The sequence below is a fragment of the Oncorhynchus tshawytscha genome, linkage group LG17 (assembly GCF_018296145.1).
Source record: "Oncorhynchus tshawytscha isolate Ot180627B linkage group LG17, Otsh_v2.0, whole genome shotgun sequence".
NCBI classification, from domain to species: Eukaryota; Metazoa; Chordata; class Actinopteri; order Salmoniformes; family Salmonidae; genus Oncorhynchus; species Oncorhynchus tshawytscha.
Genome location: NC_056445.1, coordinates 14,687,641 through 14,715,529, shown reverse-complemented (window position 1 = coordinate 14,715,529; position 27,889 = coordinate 14,687,641). Strand labels below are relative to the sequence as shown.

The following is a 27,889-nucleotide window of genomic DNA, read 5'->3' as shown; positions in this document are numbered from 1 at the left end:
ATGTTTTGATACGACGAGTTCAGACGTGTACTTGGCTGCTACTGCCACTGGATCCCAGTGCTGAGTGCTGTGGGACAACAACAAAACCAGGAGGAAAGTGCTCGCATCCTTCCTCAGAGAGGAAGAGTGGAAAGATATATCATTCTAGTCAGGTTTTGATTTACGGTATGTTCACTCACAATGGTTTGTTACTGATCCAGTGTTGTTTTTATCTGCAGCAAATCCTGAATACTCCCAGATGTCAGAGTCAGCAAAACAGTTTGTGAAGCGCCTCAGTAACCTGACCATCCAGTCCACTCTGTTTATACCTGATAATACTGGACTGTACCAGAACCAGGTACAAGAACACACACTGACATGCATTATGCACTGTCTCACACAGCTGCTCACACACAGCTCTGTACAATACCACCGTATAATATGCAGACACTGTCTCACACAGCGGCCTCTCTAACCGGCCTCACAACCGCAGAACACGTAACCATGCCAGCCCAGGACCTCAGCATCCGGCTTCTTCACCTGCGGGATCGTCTGACACCAGTCACCTGGACAGCTGATGAAACTGTGGGTTTGCACAACCAAAACATTTCTGCACAAACTGTCAGAAACCGTCTCAGGGAAGCTCATCTGAGTGCTTGTCGTCCTCACCAGGGTCTTGACATGACTGCAGTTTGGCGTCGTAACTGACTTCAGTGGGCCAATGATCACCTTTTGATGGCCACTGGCACGCTGGAGAAGTGTGCTATTCAGGGATGAGTCTCGGTTTCAACTGTCCCTGGGCAGATGGCAGACATGGCGTCGTGTGGGCGAGTGGTTTGCTCATGTCAACGTTGTGTACAGAGTGCCCCATGGTGGAGGTGGAGTTATGGTATGGGCAGGCATAAGCTATGGACAATGAACACAATTGCATTTTATAGATGGCAATTTGAATGCACAGAGATACCGTGACGAGATCCTGAGGCCCATTGTAATGCCATTCATCCGCCACCATCACCTCATGTTTCAGCATGATGATGCACAGCCACATGTCGCAAGGATCTGTACACAATTCCTGGAAGCTGAAAATGTCCCAGTTCTTCAATGGCCTGCATACCCACCAGACATGTCACCCATTGAGCATGTTTGGGATGCTCTGGATCAACGCGTACGATATCACGCCAATTTCCAGCAACCTTGAGTAGCTAGCTTGTCTAATTATCTTAGCTGGCCTGCCTGCTGGTAAAGTTGGTAGACTTTAGAAAGACAAGTAATTGCTAAATGTACTGAATAAGACTCATCGGTTGTGCATAATGAATGTCAGTGTGTGTTCTGGTACAATGCAGGTCTACAATTTTATCCCTGATGTCCTTACACAGCTCTCTGGTCTTGGCCATTGTGGAAAGGTTGGCGTCTGTTTGATTGAGTGTGTGGACAGGTGTCTTTTATACAGGTAACGAGTTCAAACAGGTGCAGTTAATACAGGTAATGAGTGGAGAACAGGAGGGCTTCTTTAAGAAAAATTAATAGGTCTGTGAGATCCAGAATTCTTACTGGTTGGTAGGTGATCAAATACTCATGTCATGCAATAAAATGCAAATTAATTACTTTAAAAAAATATATGAATGTATTATATGTTGCTCTGCTTAACCGGGTCTCCTAGATTGGACTAAAATGTTTGCGAAAATTCGCTACTTAACCAGCCTCATAGACCACATATGTATTTATAGAACAGAGATTACTACTGAAAATAAAGTTTGACTTCATGATTGTAGTCTCAGTGAGCTCAAACGTGTCCCAGCCTGGTCTCTCTCTGTAGAGTTCCTCCCGTTATATCAACGGCCGCTTCATCGTCGACTCTGACATCCTGGCATCCAATGGGATCATCCATGTGCTGCAGGGATCTCTCAAAAGCCCCAACCCCTTGGTTAGTGGTGAGATTATTACATCATTTTCTGTTTAGTTTCTCTCCTTCATCTCTGACGAGATGTTTATGGTTAAGATTAGGACTGACTCAAATTGTGAGAACTGATCCTAAATCAGTTGGTATGGTCAGGTATTGGTGGACTCCTGTCTGACCTCTGACCCTAGCTCCACGCGGGTCACAAGGCAGGGATGGGGATTGGAGTTGTCCTACTGATCATGCTGATGTCTGGGGCTGGGTTCGTAGCCTACCACTTCTACTCCCACAAGAACAAACCATTCCAGTTCCACTACTTTAATGTGTGTTTGTTGTACAACATTCCGACATCATTCAACAATGAGCCTTTGTCTCATTGCAGGCAATCAGCTGTGTACTGCTATTCTGTTTGTTCAGAAGCTATGTACAATAAAACGTGGGGGACCTCAAACTTGATAATTGACCTTTGCCGTCTTTTGCAGGATGAGGACGAGACACCTCCAGACTGCAACCCTAGCATAGTTAACCCCACTTGTGTCTCCGCCCCTGCCATAAGTGAACCAGTTCCATCTGAGCTTCCTGTAAGTGACTCCACCCCATTTTCTCTGTATACCAATTACTGGAGAGAAAATATGTCCATGAATATGAATGACATTGAACTATACGTGTTGTAGTAGCACCTTTGCTCTAGGGGGTGATACCATAACTCCAGATGACATATGAATGTGTTTTAACAGGAGGAGGACAAACACCAGGTGGTAGAGTCCCGTATGACCTGCTCCAGGACTGCTGAGAGACACATGTCACAGCCCTCAATGCTGCTGCATGTTGTACACGTGTTGACCAGTGGAGGGCAGCACTGTGGGACTATCAAGAGCTCAATTCAATCAGCATCACGGAAGTTCGGCAATATTGCAAAGTAAAAGGTAATTTCCGATTGCGCCAACATAAGAAGCATTTACCATGAATGCATTCTCTGTGAATGCTGGATCATTACCGTCAAATTTGAAGAGCTAAACAGCTTGAATCGAGCCTGAAGACTTCCATCTTTGGACTATTCTCCTCTGAGTTGGACAGTGCCTTAGGGAGGACAAACAGGACCCACAAAACAACCTCATTATGGACTCAATCTCAGTGCCTTGTCTAGTAATGTTACCAGTCTACCTGTGGCATAATCGTGAAAGAAATCTTACACCGATCTTTAAATGGGATGTATCTTTTGTATGTTAATTAACCAAAGAAAGTAATTGAAGTGTCTGTCAAAAAGGGTTTACCCACAATTTCAAATCTTTAATAGTATGAAACGGCGATAACCAGATGCAACATGTTGCCTACTGAGGACTCTGCAGGTCAGTGAGTCAAGGCCACTTGGAGTGGCTTCCTCATAAAAGGTGGCATTGGCTGAAGGGTGTGATAACATAAGCAGACAGGGTAAATTCTTGGGGTTCCCCCCGTGTCTCACAGACAGCAAATAGCAGTGGTTATAGAGGGAAAACTACCGTAATTAAGCACTTTGTTTAAATTAGAATATATTTTTAAAACGAAGTGCCCGCTTTATCCCCCTAGGGGTTTTTCCCCATAACTGCTACTACTCTTTATAGGTGACCCCAGCGATTCACCCCCATGACATCTACCAACACAGCCACACTCAGGAGATGACCCTACAACCCCATACTTCATTGGTGAGATCCTTACCAGAGAGTCACTGGCTCTTTCTCACTGAACATGACTCTGTACATTTGTCATGAAGAAATGCAGAAACACAAAGAGCACCACCTGTTGGTCATTGGAACAATCAGCCCGGGTCAAATCACTATAAAGGATTGAAGCTCCAAGCCACAGACTTCGTCACATAAAATACAGACCTGTTAGTATGGTATTGGACACAAGCACACCTCTCAACTAGATAGAAAGTCAGGTTTCTGACAAGCACGGAATGTTTCAGTCTTTTTCATCTGTAGTTTATTTGTCAAATCTAAGTGTTCAGTTTCAACATACAGCCAAGAATAAAAACACTGACCAGCAAAATAGTATCTTTCCATTTTTATCGCGCAATCTGTAATGATTCAGCGATACAGATTGAATAGCGCCATAGGGTTTGGAATTTCTCCTTAAAGCCCAGTCATTTTGCAGTAGTGCTTCAACCTAATACACAAAGCTTAAGTAATACTACGTCTCAAATATACACAGATGTGGAATGTAGAGATTTGTTAGTAGCAGTTATGCATTTTAAGCTGTTCAAAAGAATGCGACAAAAGGGTATTTGAAGTTAAGAACAGCAATCTGCAGATTTCTAAGGCAAAGGGTTTAGCAGGACAAAGCTCTCAGAATACAGTATTCGTGACGATGTCGCTATACAGTTTCTCGTGGTTGGGATAGAGGGCCCGGGTATTGATATCAAAAGATGGAACCACTTGACAACTTGACATTAAAAAAAAAGTCTGCCTGATACAGTAAAACTGATCTCAGCTGTCCACGAAAAGGGTTCACTGAGGTACAATAACTGCACTCAGCCTAGCACGACTGTGGACCCTGAATATCACATCAAAGATATAGCACAAGATTAAACAGCTGTTGGACAACAACCGTTAAAATGTATCAATGCATTCCCAGAATTCAGATAAAGTGTTCCCTGAAGAACAGATGGCAAAGCACGAAAACAGCTCATAACAAAGCACCCCTGTATTGTGATGCCAGGGACTCGCCCGTTGGCATGTCTGAAGACTCATCCATAGGCGGACCTGAGAATATGTTGATGGAAGGAGGCACAGAGAAGATAGACGGTTTTTGCTTGTGTATGTACAGTATACGCGCGTGTGTGTGTGTGTGTGTGTGTGTGTGTGAGAGACAGATGAGAACTGACTGAATACAAGGCCACAGTGGTGGTCTCTGAGTCACAGAGCTGGTCGGATTGGCAGTTACTGTAGAAACACCTGAGATTTACATGTAGGTAACACCCCTTCTCTCCGCCCCCCATCCCGAGACAAGGGGCAACAACAAGAACGTAACAGGAAGTCCCATGGCAGCAGTCCCGCATCACTTCCTCTTCTTAGGGCTCTTGTCAGCATCCCGTCTACTCTCCTCAGAGTTCTCCCTCCCTGCTTTGAGACTGGAGGCCGAGGCACTCTTCTCTGCTGGCTGGTCCTTAGCCTTCTTGGCCTTGGGTTCGGCTGGGGTGGGTTTAGCCTTTCGGCCCCCCAGGACCCCGGAGAGCAGGGTTTTGAGGAGCCAGATGGTGGCGACAGTGGCCAGGAGGGACCAGAGAACCAGGTGGCCGGGTAGAGTCTGAACGTGGCCCCGCACCTGCCTCAGAACCTGGGCCAGAGGAGAGTCAGGACTGGGCTGGATCGGGAACTTCTCCTGCACATAAGATAATATGTAAGCACATGTACATACACAACAAAGAAACGTAGGAGTGTGAGTGTTGTTGGTATGCGTGTCTGAGAAATCAGACTTGGTACACCTGGCCATACACCACATACACACACGCCATGTGACAGATGCACGCCATGTGACAGATGCACGCCATGTGGCACCACATCTGAAATTGAGGGGCTATCACCACAAGCCACAGTACTGATATTATTAGCCCAATACAAAGTTAAAACATAACCCAGTTGAGCAAAAAGGCTTCGCTACCTTGAGTCCGTGCTGGTTGAGTTTGGCCTCCAGGGTAGCGTCACCCAGCTGCACTGCAGGATAGAACTCCTCTGCATAGTCTCTCCTCCACCATTCATTAGGACCAGACCTGACAGGGAAGACAACCAATACACCACTCAATACCATAGGAAAATTATTGGATTTGTTTCTGGTTGAATACCTGTATCAAGTGGCTTTAACGAATTCTGACAATTAGCATACTGTAAGTATACCATACTGCACATTTTGTGGGCATTCTGTGAACAACATGACTTAATATAGCGAATATTTAAGTTCACTTGTATATCTTAACTGATTTTATGAATGAATGATCTAAGAAATTCACAGGTTAACCCATTAACACTCTCCCCAGCACACCCACTGTTGTAGTGGACGTCGTAGGCTGCTCACCCGTCCTGTGTGGTCTGGGTGAACCAGTACCGGTAGAGGCTGGCTCGGAGGTAGACCGGGGGGGCCTGGCTGAATGGGTATTGGGCTGAGTCTGTCTGGATCAGTCTCACCACTGGGACACAGGGAGAGATACAGTCATGTGTGAGTAAATCACGCCCACCTCACACTGACTAGCGGTTTTACACGGCAGGCTCATACCAGTCAACTTCTGGGCCCGTATTCATAACGCGTCTCAGAGTAGGAGTGCTGATCTAGGATCAGTTTTTCCTTTAAGATCATAATCAATAAGATTAAATAGACCACAGGCCTAAAACCCCCCACCAATAGCCAAAATACAAGTAGTCTGCCAGATGCAACCTTTCCTCATTAAAACAAAGACGTATGTGCTCTTATACTTTAATTGAAAAATAGAAGTCATTATCCCAGAGGGCAGTACATACCATCCTTATTGCCCTGCAGTAGGCAGTGCACTAGGCTTGTAAACCAGGGGCTCTGTTTGGCCAGTCTCTGGGCTGCCTGGCTCATCTGCCAGTCTAACCGTGGCTGGTGGGGGGCCACCACTGGAGGGGCCATGCCCACGTTCCCCGGCTTGTACATGAACTCTATCTCCTAAGAGGGCCAATGGGGAAAGGTTCATTGAAACACACGATACACCTTTTGCAGAACTATAAACACGATTGTTTTACTTGATAAAAGTCAAGTAGTTGAGGAAGATAACATGATTGAGGACATTCCCCATCTAACATTTTGAAATTAGAAAAAATACAATAAACTGAAAACTTGTCATCCATAACTATTATTTTGGTCCCCGCTCTCTTACCGTCCAGGTGTTCTTGTCCATGCTGCCCTCTAGGATGACCTCTGACCTCCCGTCCACCCCTGTCATCCTGCTGTCCAGGCTGTAGGCACTGACCAGTCTGTAGCGCTCCACTAGGCTGTAGGCCTGTCTCACCTCCGGTAGGATCTTACTGCTGTACACCTGTTCCATGGAAGAGTAGGGCACCTGGGGATGAGGAAAACACCATGACCAATCAGAGAGAATCTTATAAAAAGTGCTATCTACTAGACCAATAGTAACTCCAACAGACCAATTAGGTAGATGTATGCCGTCTTCATTAAAGTGATTTACTATTACACAAAACACCGACTTAAAGTAATTAGATGGGTTTTACTCAGTAGATGAATGCAAGTACAAAAGAAAAAGTTAAACAATCAGAAGGCTCCCTGTGTGATTGACAGGTGTGACTCACCACACTGATAGCAAACACGGCGACTGCAGCAGAGGCAAAGACAGCCCATTGGACGAGGCCCCAGAGCTTCCAGAGGCACCCTCTAACACACACACACCTAGGGGGAGTAAACACAGATCTGAGATCAGTGGACATTAACGCAAAACAAGGATGACTCACACTGCATCAGGCAGACCACTGTTCTGGGGTCAGAAAACGCAACAAAAAGGAACTAGATATGAACTAGGATCTACCACAGTCTTTGAATTCCAGATACAGTTTCAGTATGAAATAGGCTACTCACCCCAGCATGGCTGCCACCACCTCCCAGGTGAGAGAGAGAACTCCTACCCAGATAGTGGGTCCCGTCACAAGCTTCAACAAATTGCCAAACTGCTGCTGGGTGAAGGCTACAAAACAGGACAAATACATGACAATCACTTAACCATGAACATAATGTATCAATGACTGACATCCTACAGGAAATAAAATAGAGAAACACTACTGGGTCACTAGGTATACAGTAATATATAGATGTTAACCTACCGGGTCACTAGGTATACAGTAATATATAGATGTTAACCTACCGGGTCATTAGATATACAGTAATATATAGATGTTAACCTACCGGGTCACTAGGTATACAGTAATATATAGATGTTAACCTACCAAGTCACTAGGTATACAGTAATATATAGATGTTAACCTACCGGGTCACTAGGTATACAGTAATATATAGATGTTAACCTACCGGGTCATTAGATATACAGTAATATATAGATGTTAACCTACCGGGTCACTAGGTTTACAGTAATATATAGATGTTAACCTACCAAGTCACTAGGTATACAGTAATATATAGATGTTAACCTACCGAGTCACTAGGTATACAGTAATATATAGATGTTAACCTACCGAGTCACTAGGTATACAGTAATATATAGATGTTAACCTACCGGGTCACTAGGTATACAGTAATATATAGATGTTAACCTACCGAGTCACTAGGTATACAGTAATATATAGATGTTAACCTACCGGGTCACTAGGTATACAGTAATATATAGATGTTAACCTACCGGGTCACTAGGTATACTGTGTTACAGTGCCTTCGGAAAGTATTCAGACCCCTTGACTTTTTCCTTTTGTTACATTGCAGCCTTATTCTAAAATGGATTAAATAAATAAAAACTCCTCAGCAATCTACACACAATACCCCATAATGACAAAGCAAAAACAGGTTTAGATTTTTTTGCAAATTTATTAAAAGTAAAAAACAGAAATACCTTATTTAAGTAAGTATTCAGACCCTTTCCTAGGAGACTCGAAATTGAGCTTAGGTGCATCCTGTTTCCCATTGATCATCCTAGAAGATGCTTCTACAACTTGATTGGAGTCCACCTATGGTAAATTCAAATGATTTGGAAAGGCACACACCTGTCTATATAAGGTCACACAGTTGACAGTGCATGTCAGAGCAAAAACCAAGCCATGAGGTCGAAGGAATTGTCTGTAGAGCTCCGAGACAGGATTGTGTCGAGGCACAGATCTGGGGAAGGACACCAAAAAATGTCTGCATCATTGAAGGTCCCCAAGAGCGCAGTGGCCTCCATCATCCTTCAATGGGAATGATTTGGAACCACCAAGACTCTTCCTAGAGCTGGCCACCCAGCCAAACTGAGCAATTGGTGGAGAAGGGCCTTGGTAAGTGATGAGACCAAGAACCAGATGGTCACTCTGACAGAGCTCCAGAGTTCATCTGTGGAGATGGGAGAACATTCCAGAAGGACAACCATCTCTGCAGCACTCCACCAATCAGGCCTTTATGGTAGAGTGGCCAGACAGAAGCCACTCCTCAGTAAAAAACACATGACAGCCCACGTGGAGTTTGCCTAAAGGCACCTAAAGACTCTCAGACCATGAGAAACAAGATTCTCTGTTCTGATGAAGCAAGATTGAACTCCGGCCTGAAGGCCAAGCGTCACGTCTGGAGGAAACCTGTCACCATCCCTAAGGTGATGCATGGTGGTGGCAGCATCATGCTGTGGGGATGTTTTTCATCAGGGGGGACTGGGAGAATAGTCAGGATCAAGACAAATATGAACAGACCTTTGTGCTGAGTGATCCTTGATGAAAACCTACATATGTAAATATGATCTTTAAAAAAAAATCTAAAAAATTGCACAAAAAAAAATAATCTAAAAACCTGTTTTTGCTTTGTCATTATGGGGTATTGTGTGTAGATTGAGCAATTAAAAACAGAATAAGGCTGTAACGTAACAAAATATGGAAAAAGTTAAGGGGTCTGAATGATTTCCGAATGCATTGTATTTCGATGATAACCTACCGGTTTTGGAGGTTATAGTCCTGGCATCCCAGTCGATCTCCAGTGTGAAGAGCACTTTAGTTCCATAGATGATGACAGCAAATACAGCCAGTACAACCAGCAATGACATTATGGATTGGGGCCAGGCTGCAAAAAAATAAAAAATAATTAGATTAGGTACTCTTAGTATCACAAACAGAGCCCATCATTTGTTTTTGTCCAGCTACTAAAAACGTACTTTGTAAATTAAGTTAAGGGGTTACCTTTTAGGACATTAGGAATGTTAACTGCAGTTAAGTACTTCTGTGATGTCTTTTGTTTAAACAGGACAACACCTGACATCCTGCCAGATCAGACCACTCTGCCCGAGAATAAAACAATAACCCCCCCTCCCTACCATCAAGACACAAGGACACCCATCGGAACTGACCCAGTGTTCTGCTGGCACGCACTCAACAATGCACCCCTCACTGTGTAATGTCAATGTTGGCCAACTGGAGAGGCAGAATAGGAAAAGAAAGGAAGCTGATCATTACCGTAACAGCCTTTGTGTTTTCTAGTACCTTCCACCAGCTTAAAACACCATACCGGGTGTGGATAATGCTGTATTAGGGAGAAAGCTGGCCTGAACGTCTACTCTGGTGTTAAATGTGAGAGCTGAAGGTTGCATAAGAAGAGAATGAGGTCATACTCTTGGTTCTCTTCTTCTTGCCGTGGCCCAGCCAGTAGCTGATATGGTCGTCGTCCAACAGGGAGAAAGTCAGAGCCAGGGAGAGAAGGGGGAGGAAGCCATAGTTCCCCAAGAACATCAACTTCACCTGGTATGTTGCCTGGTTATCAGTTACAGAGAGAAGTAGGTACAGTAGATATAGTTAGATAAAAGGCATCATGCAAATTACACGTGTGGGCTCGCAATCCTGCAAAATCCCTTAAGACGTGTATAGTTAGGTGTCAAACATACAAAAGTCACACACACACACACAGTCTAGAGCCTTATAGCAGCATCGGGGTCTGGCGATTCCCTGGATGATAACAGACTAGATCAATTGTACTGTAGGTAGTTGGTTATTCACGTGTCTTTCTGAACCTCTCCTCTCTCAACCAGATCTCAACACTTGATGGTGATTTAGGCGGAAACAAACTGGAAGCCTATATTTCTGTGTGTTCAAGTCTTCAACAGACATTTTCCATGCTCATGTTTAGCAGCTGCTGGTGTAACCACACACACACCTGAATGTAGAAGGCTGCCAGTCGGAGGCTGCGGATGGGGGCAAAGTAGAGGGGGGGCACAGCGATCTCTGTCACCAACAGACCGACAGTCCCCAGCTTCAGGTACCAGTCTGGCAGCTGCTGGATGAACCAGGACCAGGGCAGGGGGATGCCCTGGGCCTCAAACATGTGGTTCACCGCTGGGAAGAGGGAGGGGGTTGAAGGGGTGACAGAGGGGAGGGAGGGTATGAGACATGGATGAGTAAAGATTGACCCGTAACACTGCAAACCTTTTTTGAGATCACATGTTTTACTCATCGCTGACCCTTTTCCTGAACACTGATGTGTAGTGAGGCTCCAGGCATCATCATTATCATCATCATGGAAGCGAAGGCGCATACTGCCGCTGGGCGAGGTACATACCCATTACATGATGCACAATCATAGCCAATGTTATCATTACTCAACCAGTCTTTGTACAGCACATCACATTTCTCGTACCATTGAACATAGCTTCTGGACCGCAACTAATTGAGAGTCTGTTGGGAAACTGGTCTGACATTGGGATCAGGAGTCCCAATTTCAGCCCAATGTCGCTACAGACTCCCATTTAGTTGCGGTCCCGAAGCTATACTCAACAAAAATATAAACGCAGCATGTAAAGTGTTGGTCCCATGTTTCATGAGCTCAAATTAAAGATCCCAGACATTTTCCAGACACACAAAATGTTTTATACCAAATTTTGTGTACAAATTTGTTTACATCCCTTTTAGTGAGCATTTCTCCTTTGCCAAGATAATCCATCCACCTGACAGGTGTGGCATATCAAGGAGCTGATTAAACAGTATGATCATTACACAGGTGCACATTGTGCTGGGGACAAAAGAAGACCACAAAAAAATGTCCACCAGAGCTGTTGCTGAGAATTTAATGTTCATTTCTCTACCATAAACCGCCTCTAATGTCATTTTAGAGAATTGGCAGTACTCCATCTGGCCTCACAACTGCAGACCACGTGAAACCACACCAGCCCAGGACCTCCACATGTGGCTTCGTCTCCTGCGGGATCGAAACTGAGGAGTATTTCTGTCTGTAATAAAGACATTTTTGTGGGGAAAAACTCACTCTGACTGGCTGGGCCTGGCTCCTGTGGTGAAAATTCTATTCAAGTGAGAGAGACGGTCATTTCCTCAAACAATCATCTTTATTCAATATTGCTTAATTATTGCAATAAAGAAGCTGTCAATCCAACAGTCTTGACTGTCTGACCGAGTGCTTGAATCATACAGAGAATACCAGGTCTTTAAATACCAAACCTAAAACTGCGGGTGGGGAAACTACTCCTCCAGGTGAAGTTTCCCAGATGCAAGGATGAGAAACACTGAAATGTTTATTCTATTCCTTCAGGGTCTCTCTATCTATAGAAGGCAGGCCCAGTTAGAACTGAGACATATGTCTCACAAGCACCCCTAATGATAGGCTGGAATGTGGCTGCTTTAAAATAAAATCACCAAGACATCAATCAATTGTCAGCTTCAAGCTATCTCTAGTAAAAACCCATGTCCCCAATACCCAGACTACCAGCAGGAAGCTAGAGTGGAGACCATAAAAACCACAACATTAATAGGACTATTCAAGTATGTATTGTCAACTATTAATCTCAAACCAATAAGGTCAACACATAATTTTTCCCTTCACACTGGCTCCCAAGTTCCCCCACACTCCCCTATGCCTTCCCAGGACCACCCATTGCCGAGTCATGTGAAATCCATAGATTCGGGCCTAATGAATTCATTTCAATCAACTGATTTCCTTATATAAACTGTAACTCAGTAACCTAATTGAAATGGTTGTGTTTATATTTTTGTTCCGTGTACATTGAACAGTACAGTCCTGTGTCATAAGAAGTTCCCCCATCTCACCAGTGAGCCCCCACCAGCTGGGGCAGTGGCTGGCCAGCTTGGCGACCCCGGAGCCAAAGGTGAGGCGGAACAGGAGCCAGCGAGCCAGCCAGAAGGTCACGGCGTCATGATGCCGGAACGTCGCGCACCGCAGGAGGTTGAGTGGCGCGACGAGCGCGGTCAGGAAGCCCGCCTCCAACAGCAGACTGTCCCTATGGGAGGGAATCAAACGAGACATTAATAATCAAATTCCATTTTCCTGTAAAAAGAAAATCCCAACTCCTCCTCACATCATAACTATAATGTATAGGGCACTGAAATACCTCAAACTACCCAAAGTCTCAGGTCTCAAAGAAATTACAAAGTTGAAACGTATTAAAATCAATAGATTACATTTCACTCCTGCATTTCACTCCTGCACCAGAAGAAGGCTACATGAAATTCCTGCACCAGAAGAAGGCTACATGAAATTCCTGCACCAGAAGAAGGCTACATGAAATTCCTGCACCAGAAGAAGGCTACATGAAATTCCTGCACCAGAAGAAGGCTACATGAAATTCCTGCACCAGAAGAAGGCTACATGAAATTCCTGCACCAGAAGCACCAGAAGCTACATGAAATTCCTGCACCAGAAGAAGGCTACATGAAATTCCTGCACCAGAAGAAGGCTACATGAAATTCCTGCACCAGAAGAAGGCTACATGAAATTCCTGCACCAGAAGAAGGCTACATGAAATTCCTGCACCAGAAGAAGGCTACATGAAATTCCTGCACCAGAAGAAGGCTACATGAAATTCCTGCACCAGAAGAAGGCTACATGAAATTCCTGCACCAGAAGAAGGCTACATGAAATTCCTGCACCAGAAGAAGGCTACATGAAATTCCTGCACCAGAAGAAGGCTACATGAAATTCCTGCACCAGAAGAAGGCTACATGAAATTCCTGCACCAGAAGAAGGCTACATGAAATTCCTGCACCAGAAGAAGGCTACATGAAATTCCTGCACCAGAAGAAGGCTACATGAAATTCCTGCACCAGAAGAAGGCTACATGAAATTCCTGCACCAGAAGAAGGCTACATGAAATTCCTGCACCAGAAGAAGGCTACATGAAATTCCTGCACCAGAAGAAGGCTACATGAAATTCCTGCACCAGAAGAAGGCTACATGAAATTCCTGCACCAGAAGAAGGCTACATGAAATTCCTGCTCAAAACAGTGGAATAGAGTACATATCACTGAGCTTCGAATCCAATGACACTGCCTTCCAGGGAATCAGTTAGCCTAGTAGAAGCAATGCCCGTTAGAGCCAGAGGCACTGAGATGCCATAACATACTGGTAGCTGTGCATCTTAAAACTGGTTGTAGGTTGGCATTCTCTACATGCAGAACCAAGTGGTGTGCCTTAGGGGATAGCCACCTAACTGTAAACAGTTCAGACACACCTACACCTACTACTCATAAAAACACAAACCAGGCAACTACGTATTATCTATTTACCACTCCATGCAATTGCTGTTGCTGTGGAAACCACTGCCTTACACAGGCCCAGTCCTGGCCGTTCTGACGCTCTAGGCAAGACGAAAAGAAATTCCGCAATAAAATAAGTCTATATTAGAGGTGGAAAAATATGTATTTTCCAGACACTGAAAAATACATACTTGTCAGGTCTTTATTTGTCCTGATTCCTGTGAATGTTTTGGGAGGGGATTTGGTGTTCGCTAACTTGTCAGCGCATTTTTAATTTGATTGGGCGCCATTTACATTAAGCTAATTGGAGAAACCTGCATGATGTAAAAAGTGTCTGTCTCAGATTACATTGTCATACATTTTATCTCCAGCCTGTAGGCTACAGAAAAGTCTGCATACTCTTTCTACCATAGACTATATCTGCTATGTGATGTTTGTGACGGAGCGTTGGTGGATGCATCTCTCCAACAACACCCTGGAGAGGCACGCTGGGAATGGACCAGCAAAATATTTTGCAACCCTGCCTTTGACAAAGTGGGCACTGCTTATCACAGGGCGGCATCAGCGTTCACCTAAAACTCCCATATGCCCATATGTTTGAGAGAAATTGTCATTGTTTTGGGGCAGAATTATGTGAGGTTTTATGTGTTGTTTGAGGTACGTCTTGGTCAGTTTAGCTCAGAAAAGGCCGCCCTCGTCAATCTGCCAATTCCTGCCTAATGGGCAGCCGGCCCTGGCCTTGCATCATCTTGCTTTGCTACAAACAGATATCAGAAGTAAATGTGCTGCAATTCTAGCACATCTCCAAGCTTAGCTAAAAGTCCATAACTCTAAAACCATATTACATGTCTGATAGATGTCCTTCAATGCAAAGTCTGCTGACCCCTATAAAATATGCATGATGTCTAAGACTGATACATATGGACAAACACTTTCAACATCAGTTCTATTCTCAACTTGACTACTGTACTCTAGTTAGTAATCAACACAGAATTATGAAGAGTGGATCGTGAATTTTACTGGTAAATGGTTCCAAGAGCAGTTTATTGTCTGACCCTAATGCTCTTGCAGTAAAACCCATGTCTGAGAAAAAAAAATGATGTCACACAGTCCCAGTAGACTTTGCCTTCAGCAATAACACTTTAGTAAACAAAATACTTTTTGTTTCAAAGTCTGAGCTTTGCAGCCTGTGTCACGCTCTATCAATTCGGCCCATAGGAGAACTCAGAGGACAGATCACTTACCACTGAAACCGCAGAAAGTCTTGGCCCACCTGTCAAGAGAAAAATATGTTGATTCATTTACTCTATCATTTATTTAATGTACAGTATCTAACCAAACCAATGGCAGACAGACAACCCCACCCACCGACCTGACAGAGGGAGAGGTAGAGGGCCCAGAGGCAGAAGAACACCAGGCTGTCTCGGAGGGGCTCCAGTAGGGCAGCTCCCAGGGCTAAGAGAGCCCCCGCCAGGCAGAGCAGCTCCATTGCCTGCTGGGCGTCCAGACCCAGCCGGGGCCCCAGCCACAGCAGGGAGGGGTGGGCATGTATCTGCTCCAACACTGGTCTGGAGCCGTTCACACGGGGCTCCACCAGGCGCACAGGCAGGACCCCCTCATTGCCATAGAGACCTGGCCACAGAGACAAAGAGCAGGGATGGATAAACAAAACAGAGGGGGGGGGTTGTGTTTATTGGGAATGGGGTTAGTGAATAGAGGCCATGTTCATATACTTACAGTAAGTTGGTTTATGGTACCCTGCTAAATAGGTCAATGGTCACGTATGTGAAAAGGAGACACTTGTTTTTATCTGGGCTGTCTGCTTATTCAGTCCAAAGGGAACATGTGAAAGAAGGGAGTTCAGAAATGCAAACATCTCACTAAATTAGGTATTCCAGAATATTATTACATTACCATAACATTGCTTACGGGTTCAAATCAAATTTTATTTGTCACATACACATGGTTAGCAGATGTTAATGCGAGTGTAGCGAAATGCTTGTGCTTCTAGTTCCGACAATGCAGTAATAACGAGCAAGTAATCTAACTAACAATTCCAAAAAAACTACTGTCTTATACACAGTGTAAGGGGATAAAGAATATGTACATAAGGATATATGAATGAGTGATGGTACAGAGGAGCATAGGCAAGATACAGTAGATGATATCGAGTACAGTATATACATATGAGATAAGTATGTAAACCAAGTGGCATAGTTAAAGTGGCTAGTGATACATGTATTACATAAGGATGCAGTCGATGATATAGAGTACAGTATCAACGTATGCATATGAGATGAACAATGTAGGGTAAGTAACATTATATAAGGTAGCATTGTTTAAAGTGGCTAGTGATATATTTACATCATTTCCCATCAATTCCCATGATTAAAGTGGCTGGAGTAGAGTCAGTGTCATTGACAGTGTGTTGGCAGTAGCCACTCAATGTTAGTGGTGGCTGTTTAACAGTCTGATGGCCTTGAGATAGAAGCTGTTTTTCAGTCTCTCGGTCCCAGCTTTGATGCACCTGTACTGACCTCGCCTTCTGGATGACAGCGGGGTGAACAGGCAGTGGCTCGGGTGGTTGATGTCCTTGATGATCTTTATGGCCTTCCTGTAGCATCGGGTGGTGTAGGTGTCCTGGAGGGCAGGTAGTTTGCCCCCGGTGATGCGTTGTGCAGACCTCACTACCCTCTGGAGAGCCTTACGGTTGAGGGCGGTGCAGTTGCCATACCAGGCGGTGATACAGCCCGCCAGGATGCTCTCGATTGTGCATCTGTAGAAGTTTGTGAGTGCTTTTGGTGACAAGCCGAATTTCTTCAGCCTCCTGAGGTTGAAGAGGCGCTGCTGCGCCTTCCTCACGATGCTGTCTGTGTGAGTGGACCAATTCAGTTTGTCTGTGATGTGTATGCCGAGGAACTTAAAACTTGCTACCCTCTCCACTACTGTTCCATCGATGTGGATGGGGGGTGTTCCCTCTGCTGTTTCCTGAAGTCCACAATCATCTCCTTAGTTTTGTTGACGTTGAGTGTGAGGTTATTTTCCTGACACCACACTCCGAGGGCCCTCACCTCCTCCCTGTAGGCCGTCTCGTCGTTGTTGGTAATCAAGCCTACCACTGTTGTGTCGTCCGCAAACTTGATGATTGAGTTGGAGGCGTGCATGGCCACGCAGTCGTGGGTGAACAGGGAGTACAGGAGAGGGCTCAGAACGCACCCTTGTGGGGCCCCAGTGTTGAGGATCAGCGGGGAGGAGATGTTGTTGCCTACCCTCACCACCTGGGGGCGGCCCGTCAGGAAGTCCAGTACCCAGTTGCACAGGGCGGGGTCGAGACCCAGGGTCTCGAGCTTGATGACGAGCTTGGAGGGTACTATGGTGTTGAATGCCGAGCTGTAGTCGATGAACAGCATTCTCACATAGGTATTCCTCTTGTCCAGATGGGTTAGGGCAGTGTGCAGTGTGGTTGAGATTGCATCGTCTGTGGACCTATTTGGGCGGTAAGCAAATTGGAGTGGGTCAAGGGTGTCAGGTAGGGTGGAGGTGATATGGTCCTTGACTAGTCTCTCAAAGCACTTCATGATGATGTGAGTGCTACGGGGCGGTAGTCGTTTAGCTCAGTTACCTTAGCTTTCTTGGGAACAGGAACAATGGTGGCCCTCTTGAAGCATGTGGGAATAGCAGACTGGTATAGGGATTGATTGAATATGTCCGTAAACACACCGGCCAGCTGGTCTGCGCATGCTCTGAGGGCGCGGCTGGGGATGCCGTCTGGGCCTGCAGCCTTGCGAGGGTTAACACGTTTAAATGTCTTACTCACTTCGGCTGCAGTGAAGGAGAGACCGCATGTTTCCGTTGCAGGCCGTGTCAGTGGCACTGTATTGTCCTCAAAGCGGGCAAAAAGTTATTTAGTCTGCCTGGGAGCAAGACATCCTGGTCCGTGACTGGGCTGGGTTTCTTCCTGTAGTCCGTGATTGACTGTAGACCCTGCCACATGCCTCTTGTGTCTGAGCCGTTGAATTGAGATTCTACTTTGTCTCTGTACTGGCGCTTAGCTTGTTTGATAGCCTTGCGGAGGGAATAGCTGCACAGTTTGTATTCAGTCATGTTACCAGACACCTTGCCCTGATTAAAAGCAGTGGTTCGTGCCTTCAGTTTCACACGAATGCTGCCATCAATCCACGGTTTCTGGTTAGGGAATGTTTTAATCGTTGCTATGGGAACGACATCTTCAACGCACGTTCTAATGAACTCGCACACCGAATCAGCGTATTCGTCAATGTTGTTGTCTGACGCAATACGAAACATCTCCCAGTCCACGTGATGGAAGCAGTCTTGGAGTGTGGAGTCAGCTTGGTCGGACCAGCGTTGGACAGACCTCAGCGTGGGAGCTTCTTGTTTTAGTTTCTGTCTGTAGGCAGGGATCAACAAAATGGAGTCGTGGTCAGCTTTTCCGAAAGGGGGCGGGGCAGGGCCTTATATGCGTCGCGGAAGTTAGAGTAACAATGATCCAGGGTCTTTCCACCCCTGGTTGCGCAATCGATATGCTGATAAAATTTAGGGAGTCTTGTTTTCAGATTAGCCTTGTTAAAATCCCCAGCTACAATGAATGCAGCCTCCGGATAAATCGTTTCCAGTTTGCAGAGAGTTAAATAAAGTTCGTTCAGAGCCATCGATGTGTCTGCTTGGGGGGATATATACGGCTGTGATTATAATCGAAGAGAATTCTCTTGGTAGATAATGCGGTCTACATTTGATTGTGAGGAATTCTAAATCAGGTGAACAGAAGGATTTGAGTTCCTGTATGTTTCTTTCATCACACCATGTCACGTTGGCCATAAGGCATACACCCCCGCCCGTCTTCTTACCAGAAAGATGTTTGTTTCTGTCGGCGCGATGCGTGGAGAAACCCGCTGGCTGCACCGCTTCGGATTGCGTCTCTCCAGTTAGCCATGTTTCCGTGAAGCAGAGAACGTTACAGTCTCTGATGTCCCTCTGGAATGCTACCCTTGCTCGGATTTCATCAACCTTGTTGTCAAGAGACTGGACATTGGCAAGAAGAATGCTAGGGAGTGGTGCACGATGTGCCCGTCACCGGAGTCTGACCAGAAGACCGCTTCGTTTCCCTCTTTTTCTGAGTCGTTTTTTTTTTGGTCGCTGCATGTGATCCACTCCGTTACACTGGTTGTAAGGCAGAACACAGGATCCGCATCGCGAAAAACATATTCTTGGTCGTACTGATGGTGAGTTGACGCTGATCTTATATTCAGTAGTTCTTCTCGGCTGTATGTAATGAAACCTAAGATGACCTGGGGTACTAGTGTAAGAAATAACACGTAAAAAAACAAAAAACTGCATAGTTTCCTAGGAACGCGAAGCGAGGCGGCCATCTCTGTCGGCGCCGGAAGTAGTAGGGTTGAGCCAAGATTGTGATCAACTGATTGGAATATGGCATAACTTTTTCATTAAAAAAAAGACTGAAAGCATACAGCTAGTCTTATTACAGTTCATTGGAATCTAGTGTATTTAGTGTACACTTGAGACGACAGGTGAGAGACTAGAAGTGCCACTAGGACATACCTGGCACACAGAGTGGACCAACTGGATGCATGCTCACATTTGGGACGAGAAGCAGAGCAATAAAAGTAAAACAAACACCAAACTGTGCAATGATGACTCATTGTTGTTCAATGCATCTCCTCTTGCCAGCACTTGTCCAATGAGATGTTATTTCAGTTAGGCCACCTGCTGCCAGGTAAAGTGACTATGGAGTGGATTGCAAGTGGACGCACGCATATTTTGCACTTCGTAAAGTGTGTTTTGTGTTGGATATTTGGTTCTCTCGTCAATAGCTATTGAGCCAAGCATGCCATGACTATGAAGATAATACTATCTAAATCAGGGGTGGATGGAGAAAAATCCACATTTTGGATTTTTTTAAATAATACGATTTCAATCTTCAATAGCTCTTAAACAAAGTGTTCCATGACTATGAAAATGATCAATTCTATATTATAAACTAGGTGGTGTGAGCCCTGAATGCTGATTGGCTAAAAAGCCATGGTATATCGGACCATATACCACGTGTGTATGACATTTTTTTTTTTACTATTCTAACTACACTGGTAACCAGTTTATAATAGCAATAAGGTACCTCGGGGGACGCATTGCGTCGTGCAAGAACAGCCGTTAGCCGTGGTATACTGGCCATACACCACACCTCCTCGGGCTTTATTGCTTAAAACAGGGGAGGATGGACAAAAATACATGTTTGTTTGTGTAAAGAAAAGTACAAACAATACACCTTGTATTCCAAAACGCCTGAAACCAACATTAGCAGAAGTATACGATGATTACAAATTGCCGGTGTCTAGTCAGAAATCCTCCGTAGGATGCCGGTTTCAGGCGTTTTGGAATACAAGGTGTATTGTTTGTACTTTTCTTTACACAAACAAAAATGTTTTTTTTTGTCCATCCTCCCCTGTTTCTGAATATATCAATTTCATAATCATGGCACACTTTGTGTAAGAGCTATTGAACATAGTGTAAGAGCTATCTTCTATAGTGTATAATCAGCTCCCCTGATTATGACTAAACCATTTTCATAGTCATAGAGTGTTTTGCTTAGAAAAGCTATTGAACATTTAAATCCCCCATAAAGAAAATCAAAATGTCCTTAATAAGAATGAGCAGTGGATTTTTGTCCCTGATTCAGAATATCTCATTTTCATAATAATGGAATGTTTGGTTCAATAGGTATTGAGGAGACAAAACCGAATAGCAAACCAATATTCAATAGAAAACACATTTGACCTTGGTACATTTCACATACAATTTGCTTAATAAGGTGGCTGCATGACAAAGTAAAGTTGACAGTGATGGCAAATCAACATGACTACAAGTTTGTATTTAGACTGGGAAAAAATGAAAATGATACTACAAGATCGATTGTATACTGTTAGGGGTCTGAGCCAAGCTCGAATACTGGACTGATGTGTGCACAATCTGGAGGGAAATCCTAACCCTCAAAGACGGCATGTAAGCATGAAAAAGGCAACGAAAGCAACCATGCAAAGAAAACATTCACTTGCCCCAAGCAAATATCTAAACGGGCATCTGTCCAATAACGACCAGTGCTGTCAGGACGTGGCCATAGCATGAAAGGCCACATCACTTCTATCGCTGCCAACCGGCCGCACTCTCCTTTATAAAGCCAAACCTGCCCTAGCCTCGTACGAACTTGCGAGCTCGCGAGATTAGGATGGTTCTTACTAGGCTAAGTCTCCCCTACGTTAATGTATGATTTCCCTTAGTACGTGAGGGACCATTCTATAACAAGTCGTTCACGTATACAGCTAGTTAATGTTTAGAAATAAATACGAACACATCAATATAGATCTGTGTATGTAAAGTATCTGAAACTGAATATTAAATCAAAATACATTCCTTTTCTAGGCCTAGACTATAGTGACGGTGCATGAGTTGTAACAGTGTAGCAAAGGCAATGAATGTAGCGAAATAGCTTAGCACGTGGAAGTTGTCATTAGCTCGCCCGATCAGTCCCAACAACACCGGCTAGCACAGAAAGTGGTCATTTCATCCGATAAACATATTAGGCTACTTCGTTTGACAGTATTTTATATTTACAATCCCCGGTGTACTTTACCGATCAGATGCAACTACAAATCAGTTCATCATCAGAATCGCAACAGTTGGAATATGAGGAAGCAAGCTAAACATATGGAAAAAGTGGAATCCACCCGATTCAAAGATGCAGAGCTGAATGCTTTTCCATGATCATCAACAGTCAACCAATAATCAAGTTCCTTAGATTACAATTAACAAATTGGCGCAAGTAAAATGTTGTTTTACCTGGTATCTGGACATAGAGGGATGCAAAAGCAAACATGTAAATAATTGCCATACTCCATAAAAACATATGACGCGTTATTCTGGTTACCCCCATGTTTAAAGCTAGGCGTCCCTGCTAAATCTAAATCTATATATTTTTTAAAACGTCTTTCAACACATCACGAATAAATAACTGTTGCTGTGCGGAGAAAGAAAAATAAGTGAATGTTGCAGAAGGCGTGGTTCTTCTTCTTCTTCTGTGGAATTTATATCGCCGTTGGCAACCAACTTTAAAGTGCATTACCGCCACCAACTGGACTGGATTGTGGACCAGAGACATTGAAGGTCTAAATCAAACCCAATATAACAATAGGGGGGCAATATACAGGGGGTACTGGTACAGAGTCAATGGGGGGGTGCAAATAGATTCTGGTACCGCTTGCCGTGCGGTAGTAGAGAGAACAGTCTATGATTAGGGTGGCTGGAGTCTTTGACAATTTTTAGGGCCTTCCTCTGACACCGCCTGGTATAGAGGTCCTGGATGGCAGGAAGCTTGGCCCCGGTGATGTACTTGGCCGTACGCACTACCCTCTGTAGTGACTTGCGGTCGGAGGTCGAGCAGTTGCCATACCAGCCAGTGATGCAACCCGTCAGGATTCTCTCTATGGTGCAGCTGTAAAACCTTTTGAGGATCAGAGGACCCATGCCAAATCTTTTCTGTCTCCTGAGGGGGAATAGGTATTGTCGTGCCCTCTTCACGACTGTCATGGTGTGCTTAGACCATGTTAGTTTGTTGGTGTGGATGCCAAGGAACTTGAAGCTCTCAACCTGCTCCACTATAGCCCCGTCGATGAGAATGGAGGCATGCTCGGTCCTCCTTTTTCTGTAGTCCACAATCATCTCCTTAAGTCTTGATCACATTGAGGGAGAGGTTGTTGTACTTGCACTACACGGCCTCCCTCTTTGTCGGTGATCAGGCCTACCACTGTTGTGTCATCAGCAAACTTAATGATGGTGTTGGAGTTGTGCCTGGCCATGCAGTCATGATTGAACAGGGAGTACAGGAGGGGACTGAGCACACACCCCTGAAGGGGGTGCTTGTAAGCAGGAATCTGGAGGATAGAGTTATGGTCAGAATTGCCAAATGGAGGGAGCGAGGGAGAGCTTTGTACATGTCTCTGTGTGTGGAGTAAAATGTTTTCCCTCTGGTTGCATATTTAACATGCTGATAGAAATTTGGTAAACTGATTTAAGTTTCCCTGTTACCGGCCACTAGGAGCACCGACTCTGGATGAGCGTTTTCCTGTTTGCTTATGGCGGAACACAGCTTATTTAGTGCGGTTTTAGTGCCAACCTCGCTCTGTGGTGGAATATAAACAACTATGGAAAATACAGATGAAAACCCTCTAGGTACTGTAGATAGTGTGGTCTACAGCTTATCTTGAGATACTCTACCTCAGGTGAGCAAAACCTTTAGACTTCCTTAGATATCGTGCATCAGCTGTTGTTTACATAAATGCATAGACCCCCGTCCTGTGTCTTACCAGAGGCTGCTGTTCTATTCTGCCGATAGAGTGTATAACCTGCCAGCTCTATGTTCTTAATGTCATCGTTCAGCCACGACTCAGTGAAACATAAGATATTACAGTTTTTAATGTTCTGTTGGTAGGATATACGTGCTTTCAGTTCATCCGATTTATTTTCCAGCGATTGAATGTTAGCTAGCAGCACCTTTTTTTGTGGGATGTGTAACCTTGTGTCCTTGTCGATTTACCCAATATGTCATGGCTAGCTGTTGTCTTCTTAACTTTAACGGCATCTCTCCCAACTCTACCTACATCGCTGCCACCGGAGAGGTCCTGAGTGCTCCACAACATATTCTTAGGGCTTGGATAACATCTATCTTTTTAAAGGTGTCTGAGCTGCTGATCCGTATGCTATACTTACATAATCCATTGATGACCTTAACAGCGCTGTTGGGTTCTGAGAATATGAAACATACTTATTCATGTCACTGAGGGAGAGAGGATAATGTATAATGTTTACATTGTATCAGGGATCCTATTGAAAGATTGAGTGCTTAGGTTTAGAGGGTCGACACCAGAAGTTAATGGTTATCTGTAGGAGGACAGTATATATTGTGTGCAATTAAGCTTGTAAGGTGCTGAGTGCAGGGAAGCGATCACATGTGGCAGGCATTGATAAGGAGAGAGAGAAAAGGATTAGTGATGAAGGGGGGTCGAGATCAGGTCAGGTCACGTTAAGGGGGAAATAAAAGTTTATGGCCCGTATCACTTAGTGTCCTGCCTAGCAGTAAAGACAGATGTATAGGAGGAGACTCAGCCTAGGAGGAAGGGTTAAATATCAGTGCTTGTGTGAAAATGTATTTTTCTAATGCAGCTGTATTGATCCTCTGGGAAGAATAAACTTGGTTAAGCTTTTTTTTACTCCGAGAATTAGAACCTAACAGCGCTATATATATATATCAAATCATTTTTAATGGCATTCTATCTGCCCCCAACTCCATTCCTGACAAGCAACGCATCACATTCAATATTTTCTTTCCTTTGACAACTACTGTTAATATGCTCTGCCCATGTCATTTGAGTGCCAAACCAGACACCCAGGAACCTAAACCCTCCCACCCTCTCCAGATTCCTTCCATACAGATTCAGGTATATTTCCTCCCAAACCTTCCTTTAAAAAAAACACAGTCTGTGTTTTCTCAACTGTAAACTTGAAGCCCAACCTGATGGACCACAGCTCTACTTCACTAATAGCTTCTTGAACTCTTCTGGCTGTATGGGAAATATTTCTCACTCTCTTCCACAGCTTTCCATCATTTGCAAACAATGACCTCCCAGTATCAGGTCTTACCTTAGAGAATACATTGTCAATAATAATGGAGAACAACAAAGGACTAATGGCACTTCCATGGGGGGTACAAATATCCACCTCTTAGCTTTCTGACATAGAGCTCTCCACCCTCACTTGTATTGATCTGCCAAAAATAAAATAATTTATCCAGTTAAAAACCCTTACCCTAACCCCCATATTATTCAGCTTGATAAGTAGGCCTTCCTTCCACATCATATCATAAGCCTTCTCTACATCAAAGAAAATGGCTACTACCACCTCCTTATTTGCCTGTGCCTTCCATTTGACTAAGTCAAGGCACAGCACAGGATACATCCTTACCTTGCCTTTCCTGAGCACACTTTGATCTGGTGACATTAGTCCTCTACTCTCTAGGAAGTATGTCAGCCTTTCCGTTATCATCCTTTCCATAAGTTTACATACGCGAGATCTCCACGCTATCGGCCTATAGCTTGAAGAACTAGTCGGGTCTTTCCCAGGTTTACGTTTTGGCACCACTACAGCCTCTTTCCAACTTTCTGCCACACCTTCTTGTAAAGGCCCAGTACTTTCCCCATTGCAGTGTCACTGAGATGAGCCATCATGATTTAACACATCTCATCCCAGGAGATGTTACCCCAGCTTTAGCTAATGCTCTCTTCATCTTAGCCAATGTAAAAGGGCCATTCAATGTATCCCCCACCATCTCTCTCTGATCCAGGACCCCCGGATGTTCTCCTCTGACCCTCTCTCTCCCACGCTGCCCCTCTTCTGTCAGATTCTTTGAGCTGTGCACCTTCACAAATGCCTGGGTTAGCATCTCTGCCTTCTCCATATCTCTCACTGCAACAATCTCCCCACTTTTCAGCACAGGGAGATACCAATCTCTTCTGTCCTCAAACCTCCCCCATACCTCTCCCACAGGAGTGGTCCTGCCTATGTTTCCACAGAACCGGTGCCAATACTCCCTCTTAGCTGTCCTAATGATCCTCCTTACTACTGCTTGTGTACTGAATCAGGTGCTGGTAATTATGGGACCTTTTCAACATTCTGAAAACCCTGTTCCTACTCTTCACTCCACCAGGGGACTGCGTTACTCTTTCTCCCCCTGTACCCATAGGAATCACCTGCCTTGCAGCCCCTACTATTGCGCCTCTTATTACATCATTGAGTGTTTCTATATCTGAATTAAGATCAACCTGAGACAGCTCTTATTTACTCAACTCCTGAAACTGACCCCACTCTGCTTTACCAAATATCCATCTCCTCAATCCATTTCTACCTCCCTCATTCCTACAGTACACATGATAGGATAGTGATCACTATGCACTCTGTAGATTCCTCCAAAACCTCCCAACTGCCTGCCATTGAACTTGAGATCAAAGTAAGAACCAGAGCAGGTTAATTTCCAGTTACTGGGTCAATCCTGGTTCCCCGGCCATCGTTACAACTCACAAGCCCTTTCTCATCCAGTAGTTCCTCCAACACTTGTCAGTTTACATCAGTCCGTAACCCTCCCCAGAGCAAACCATGAGCATTAAAATCCCCACACCACATTACCCGGCTCCTATCTTGACCATCTACATTCCCAAGGTCCAGCATAGGGGACCTTGAAATTCCATAGGGGATTTTAGAAACACTTAAATGTCCCCTTGTCCTAAAGAGATTTACACGGTTATCAAAACGTCCTGCCAGGGTAAGACTACATGAAACACAGCCCTTATTTTAAGTGTTTCTAAAATCCCCTATGGGAAAACATGATGGTGGGAAAACGATTGGAACCATTTCGTTGTTTGACCACTAGGTTTTATGGGTATTATGACTCATACTGTGGTACTCTATAGAGCTGCCAGCTTGCAGTCCTAAAACCTGGAAATAAATGAAGTGATCTCTTGTGAAAAATGAATGGGGAATGAACAGGGTTTTGGAAAACACGCAGGAAAAGGTCTGAAGTTAACACAGGCTTAGGCTTCTGTGAGCGCACCGGCACCACCACCACCACCTATCTCCATTTTGAAGTAGTCAATGTACTTCTTTGTTGAGTTGGTGAACAACCTGAAAGGGCCGTGTGTTGTTTGAACAGGTATAAAGCCTTGGTTGGCGATTTGCTGCCACCTGCAGTTATGGAATGTTTTCAAAGTAGAATTCATTGACTGATTCCCTGATGACCTGGTTGGAATTATATGATTCTTCCTTAACCCATAGCAAGTCCCACTCAGTTGACTACTTCAAAATGGGGAAAGTTCTCTAGCGCTGCCAATTCTAGAACAAGCTTTTGGGCGCTAGAGTCCTCTATAGAACTCTGATCGAACCCTCATTTTAAAAACAAATCAATAATGAAATTTGTGTCAGGTCATTAGTTACTGTCGCCTACAAACATTGTCTTCATTCAAATAATGCGGGTAAATGATATCTCCCATGGGTTTTCCCCAGGTCAACCCAAGGCTCCTGACATTAAGCTGTGCAGCTCCTGTTTGAATGATACATCAGCATTATCCTAGTGGCACTGGCAGTTTTACCAAGCATGCCATTGACTTTTATAGGATGCCTAATATTGACATAGTGATAAAAAGGAATCTTGCATAAGATTATAGGCCAGATAAACAGAGCAGGATGCTGAACATTGTGAAAGTTGCACCCCCCCCCCCTCAATTTGTCAGGCATGGACACAAGGTGTCTAATGCGTTCCACAGGGATGCTGGCCCATGTTGACTTCAATGCTCCCCACGGTTGTGTCAAGTTGGCTGGATGTCCTTTGGGTGGTGGACCAGTCTTGATACACTAACGGATGCACGTGAAACTCAGCAGCGCTGCAATTCTTGACACAAACCGGTGTGCCTGGCGCCTACCACACTGTTCAAAGGCGCTTAAATCTTTGGTCTTGCCCGTTCACCCTCTGAATGGCACCCGTACACACAAGCCAATCCTTCTTTAACCTGTCTCCTCCCCTTCATCTACACTGATTGGTGGATGTAACAAGAGACATCCGTAAGGGATCACATCTTTCACCTGGAACGAGTAAGTGTTCCTAATGTTTTGTGCAGTCAGTGTACATTCCTACCCCCTTAAAAAAAGTGTTCATGTTATATTTGAATGTATAAAATCACATGCGCAATATATTTCAATC

General features: G+C 44.6%; 1 protein-coding gene across 1 annotated transcript; it reads right to left on the bottom strand.

Moving 5' to 3' along the window:
* Positions 1-3,810: 3,810 nt before the first annotated feature.
* LOC112216910 (lipase maturation factor 2) lies at positions 3,811-22,157 on the bottom strand. Its single transcript, XM_024377054.2, has 14 exons — positions 21,928-22,157; positions 15,431-15,690; positions 15,303-15,331; positions 12,613-12,803; positions 10,712-10,890; positions 10,173-10,311; positions 9,503-9,628; positions 7,460-7,565; positions 7,177-7,273; positions 6,747-6,929; positions 6,367-6,535; positions 5,927-6,038; positions 5,516-5,624; positions 3,811-5,236 (listed from the first exon to the last, which is right to left on the bottom strand). The coding sequence occupies exons 1-14, from the start codon at positions 22,019-22,021 to the stop codon at positions 4,913-4,915; spliced, it is 2,118 nt and encodes a 705-aa protein (XP_024232822.1). The 5' UTR covers positions 22,022-22,157; the 3' UTR covers positions 3,811-4,912.
* Positions 22,158-27,889: the final 5,732 nt, after the last annotated feature.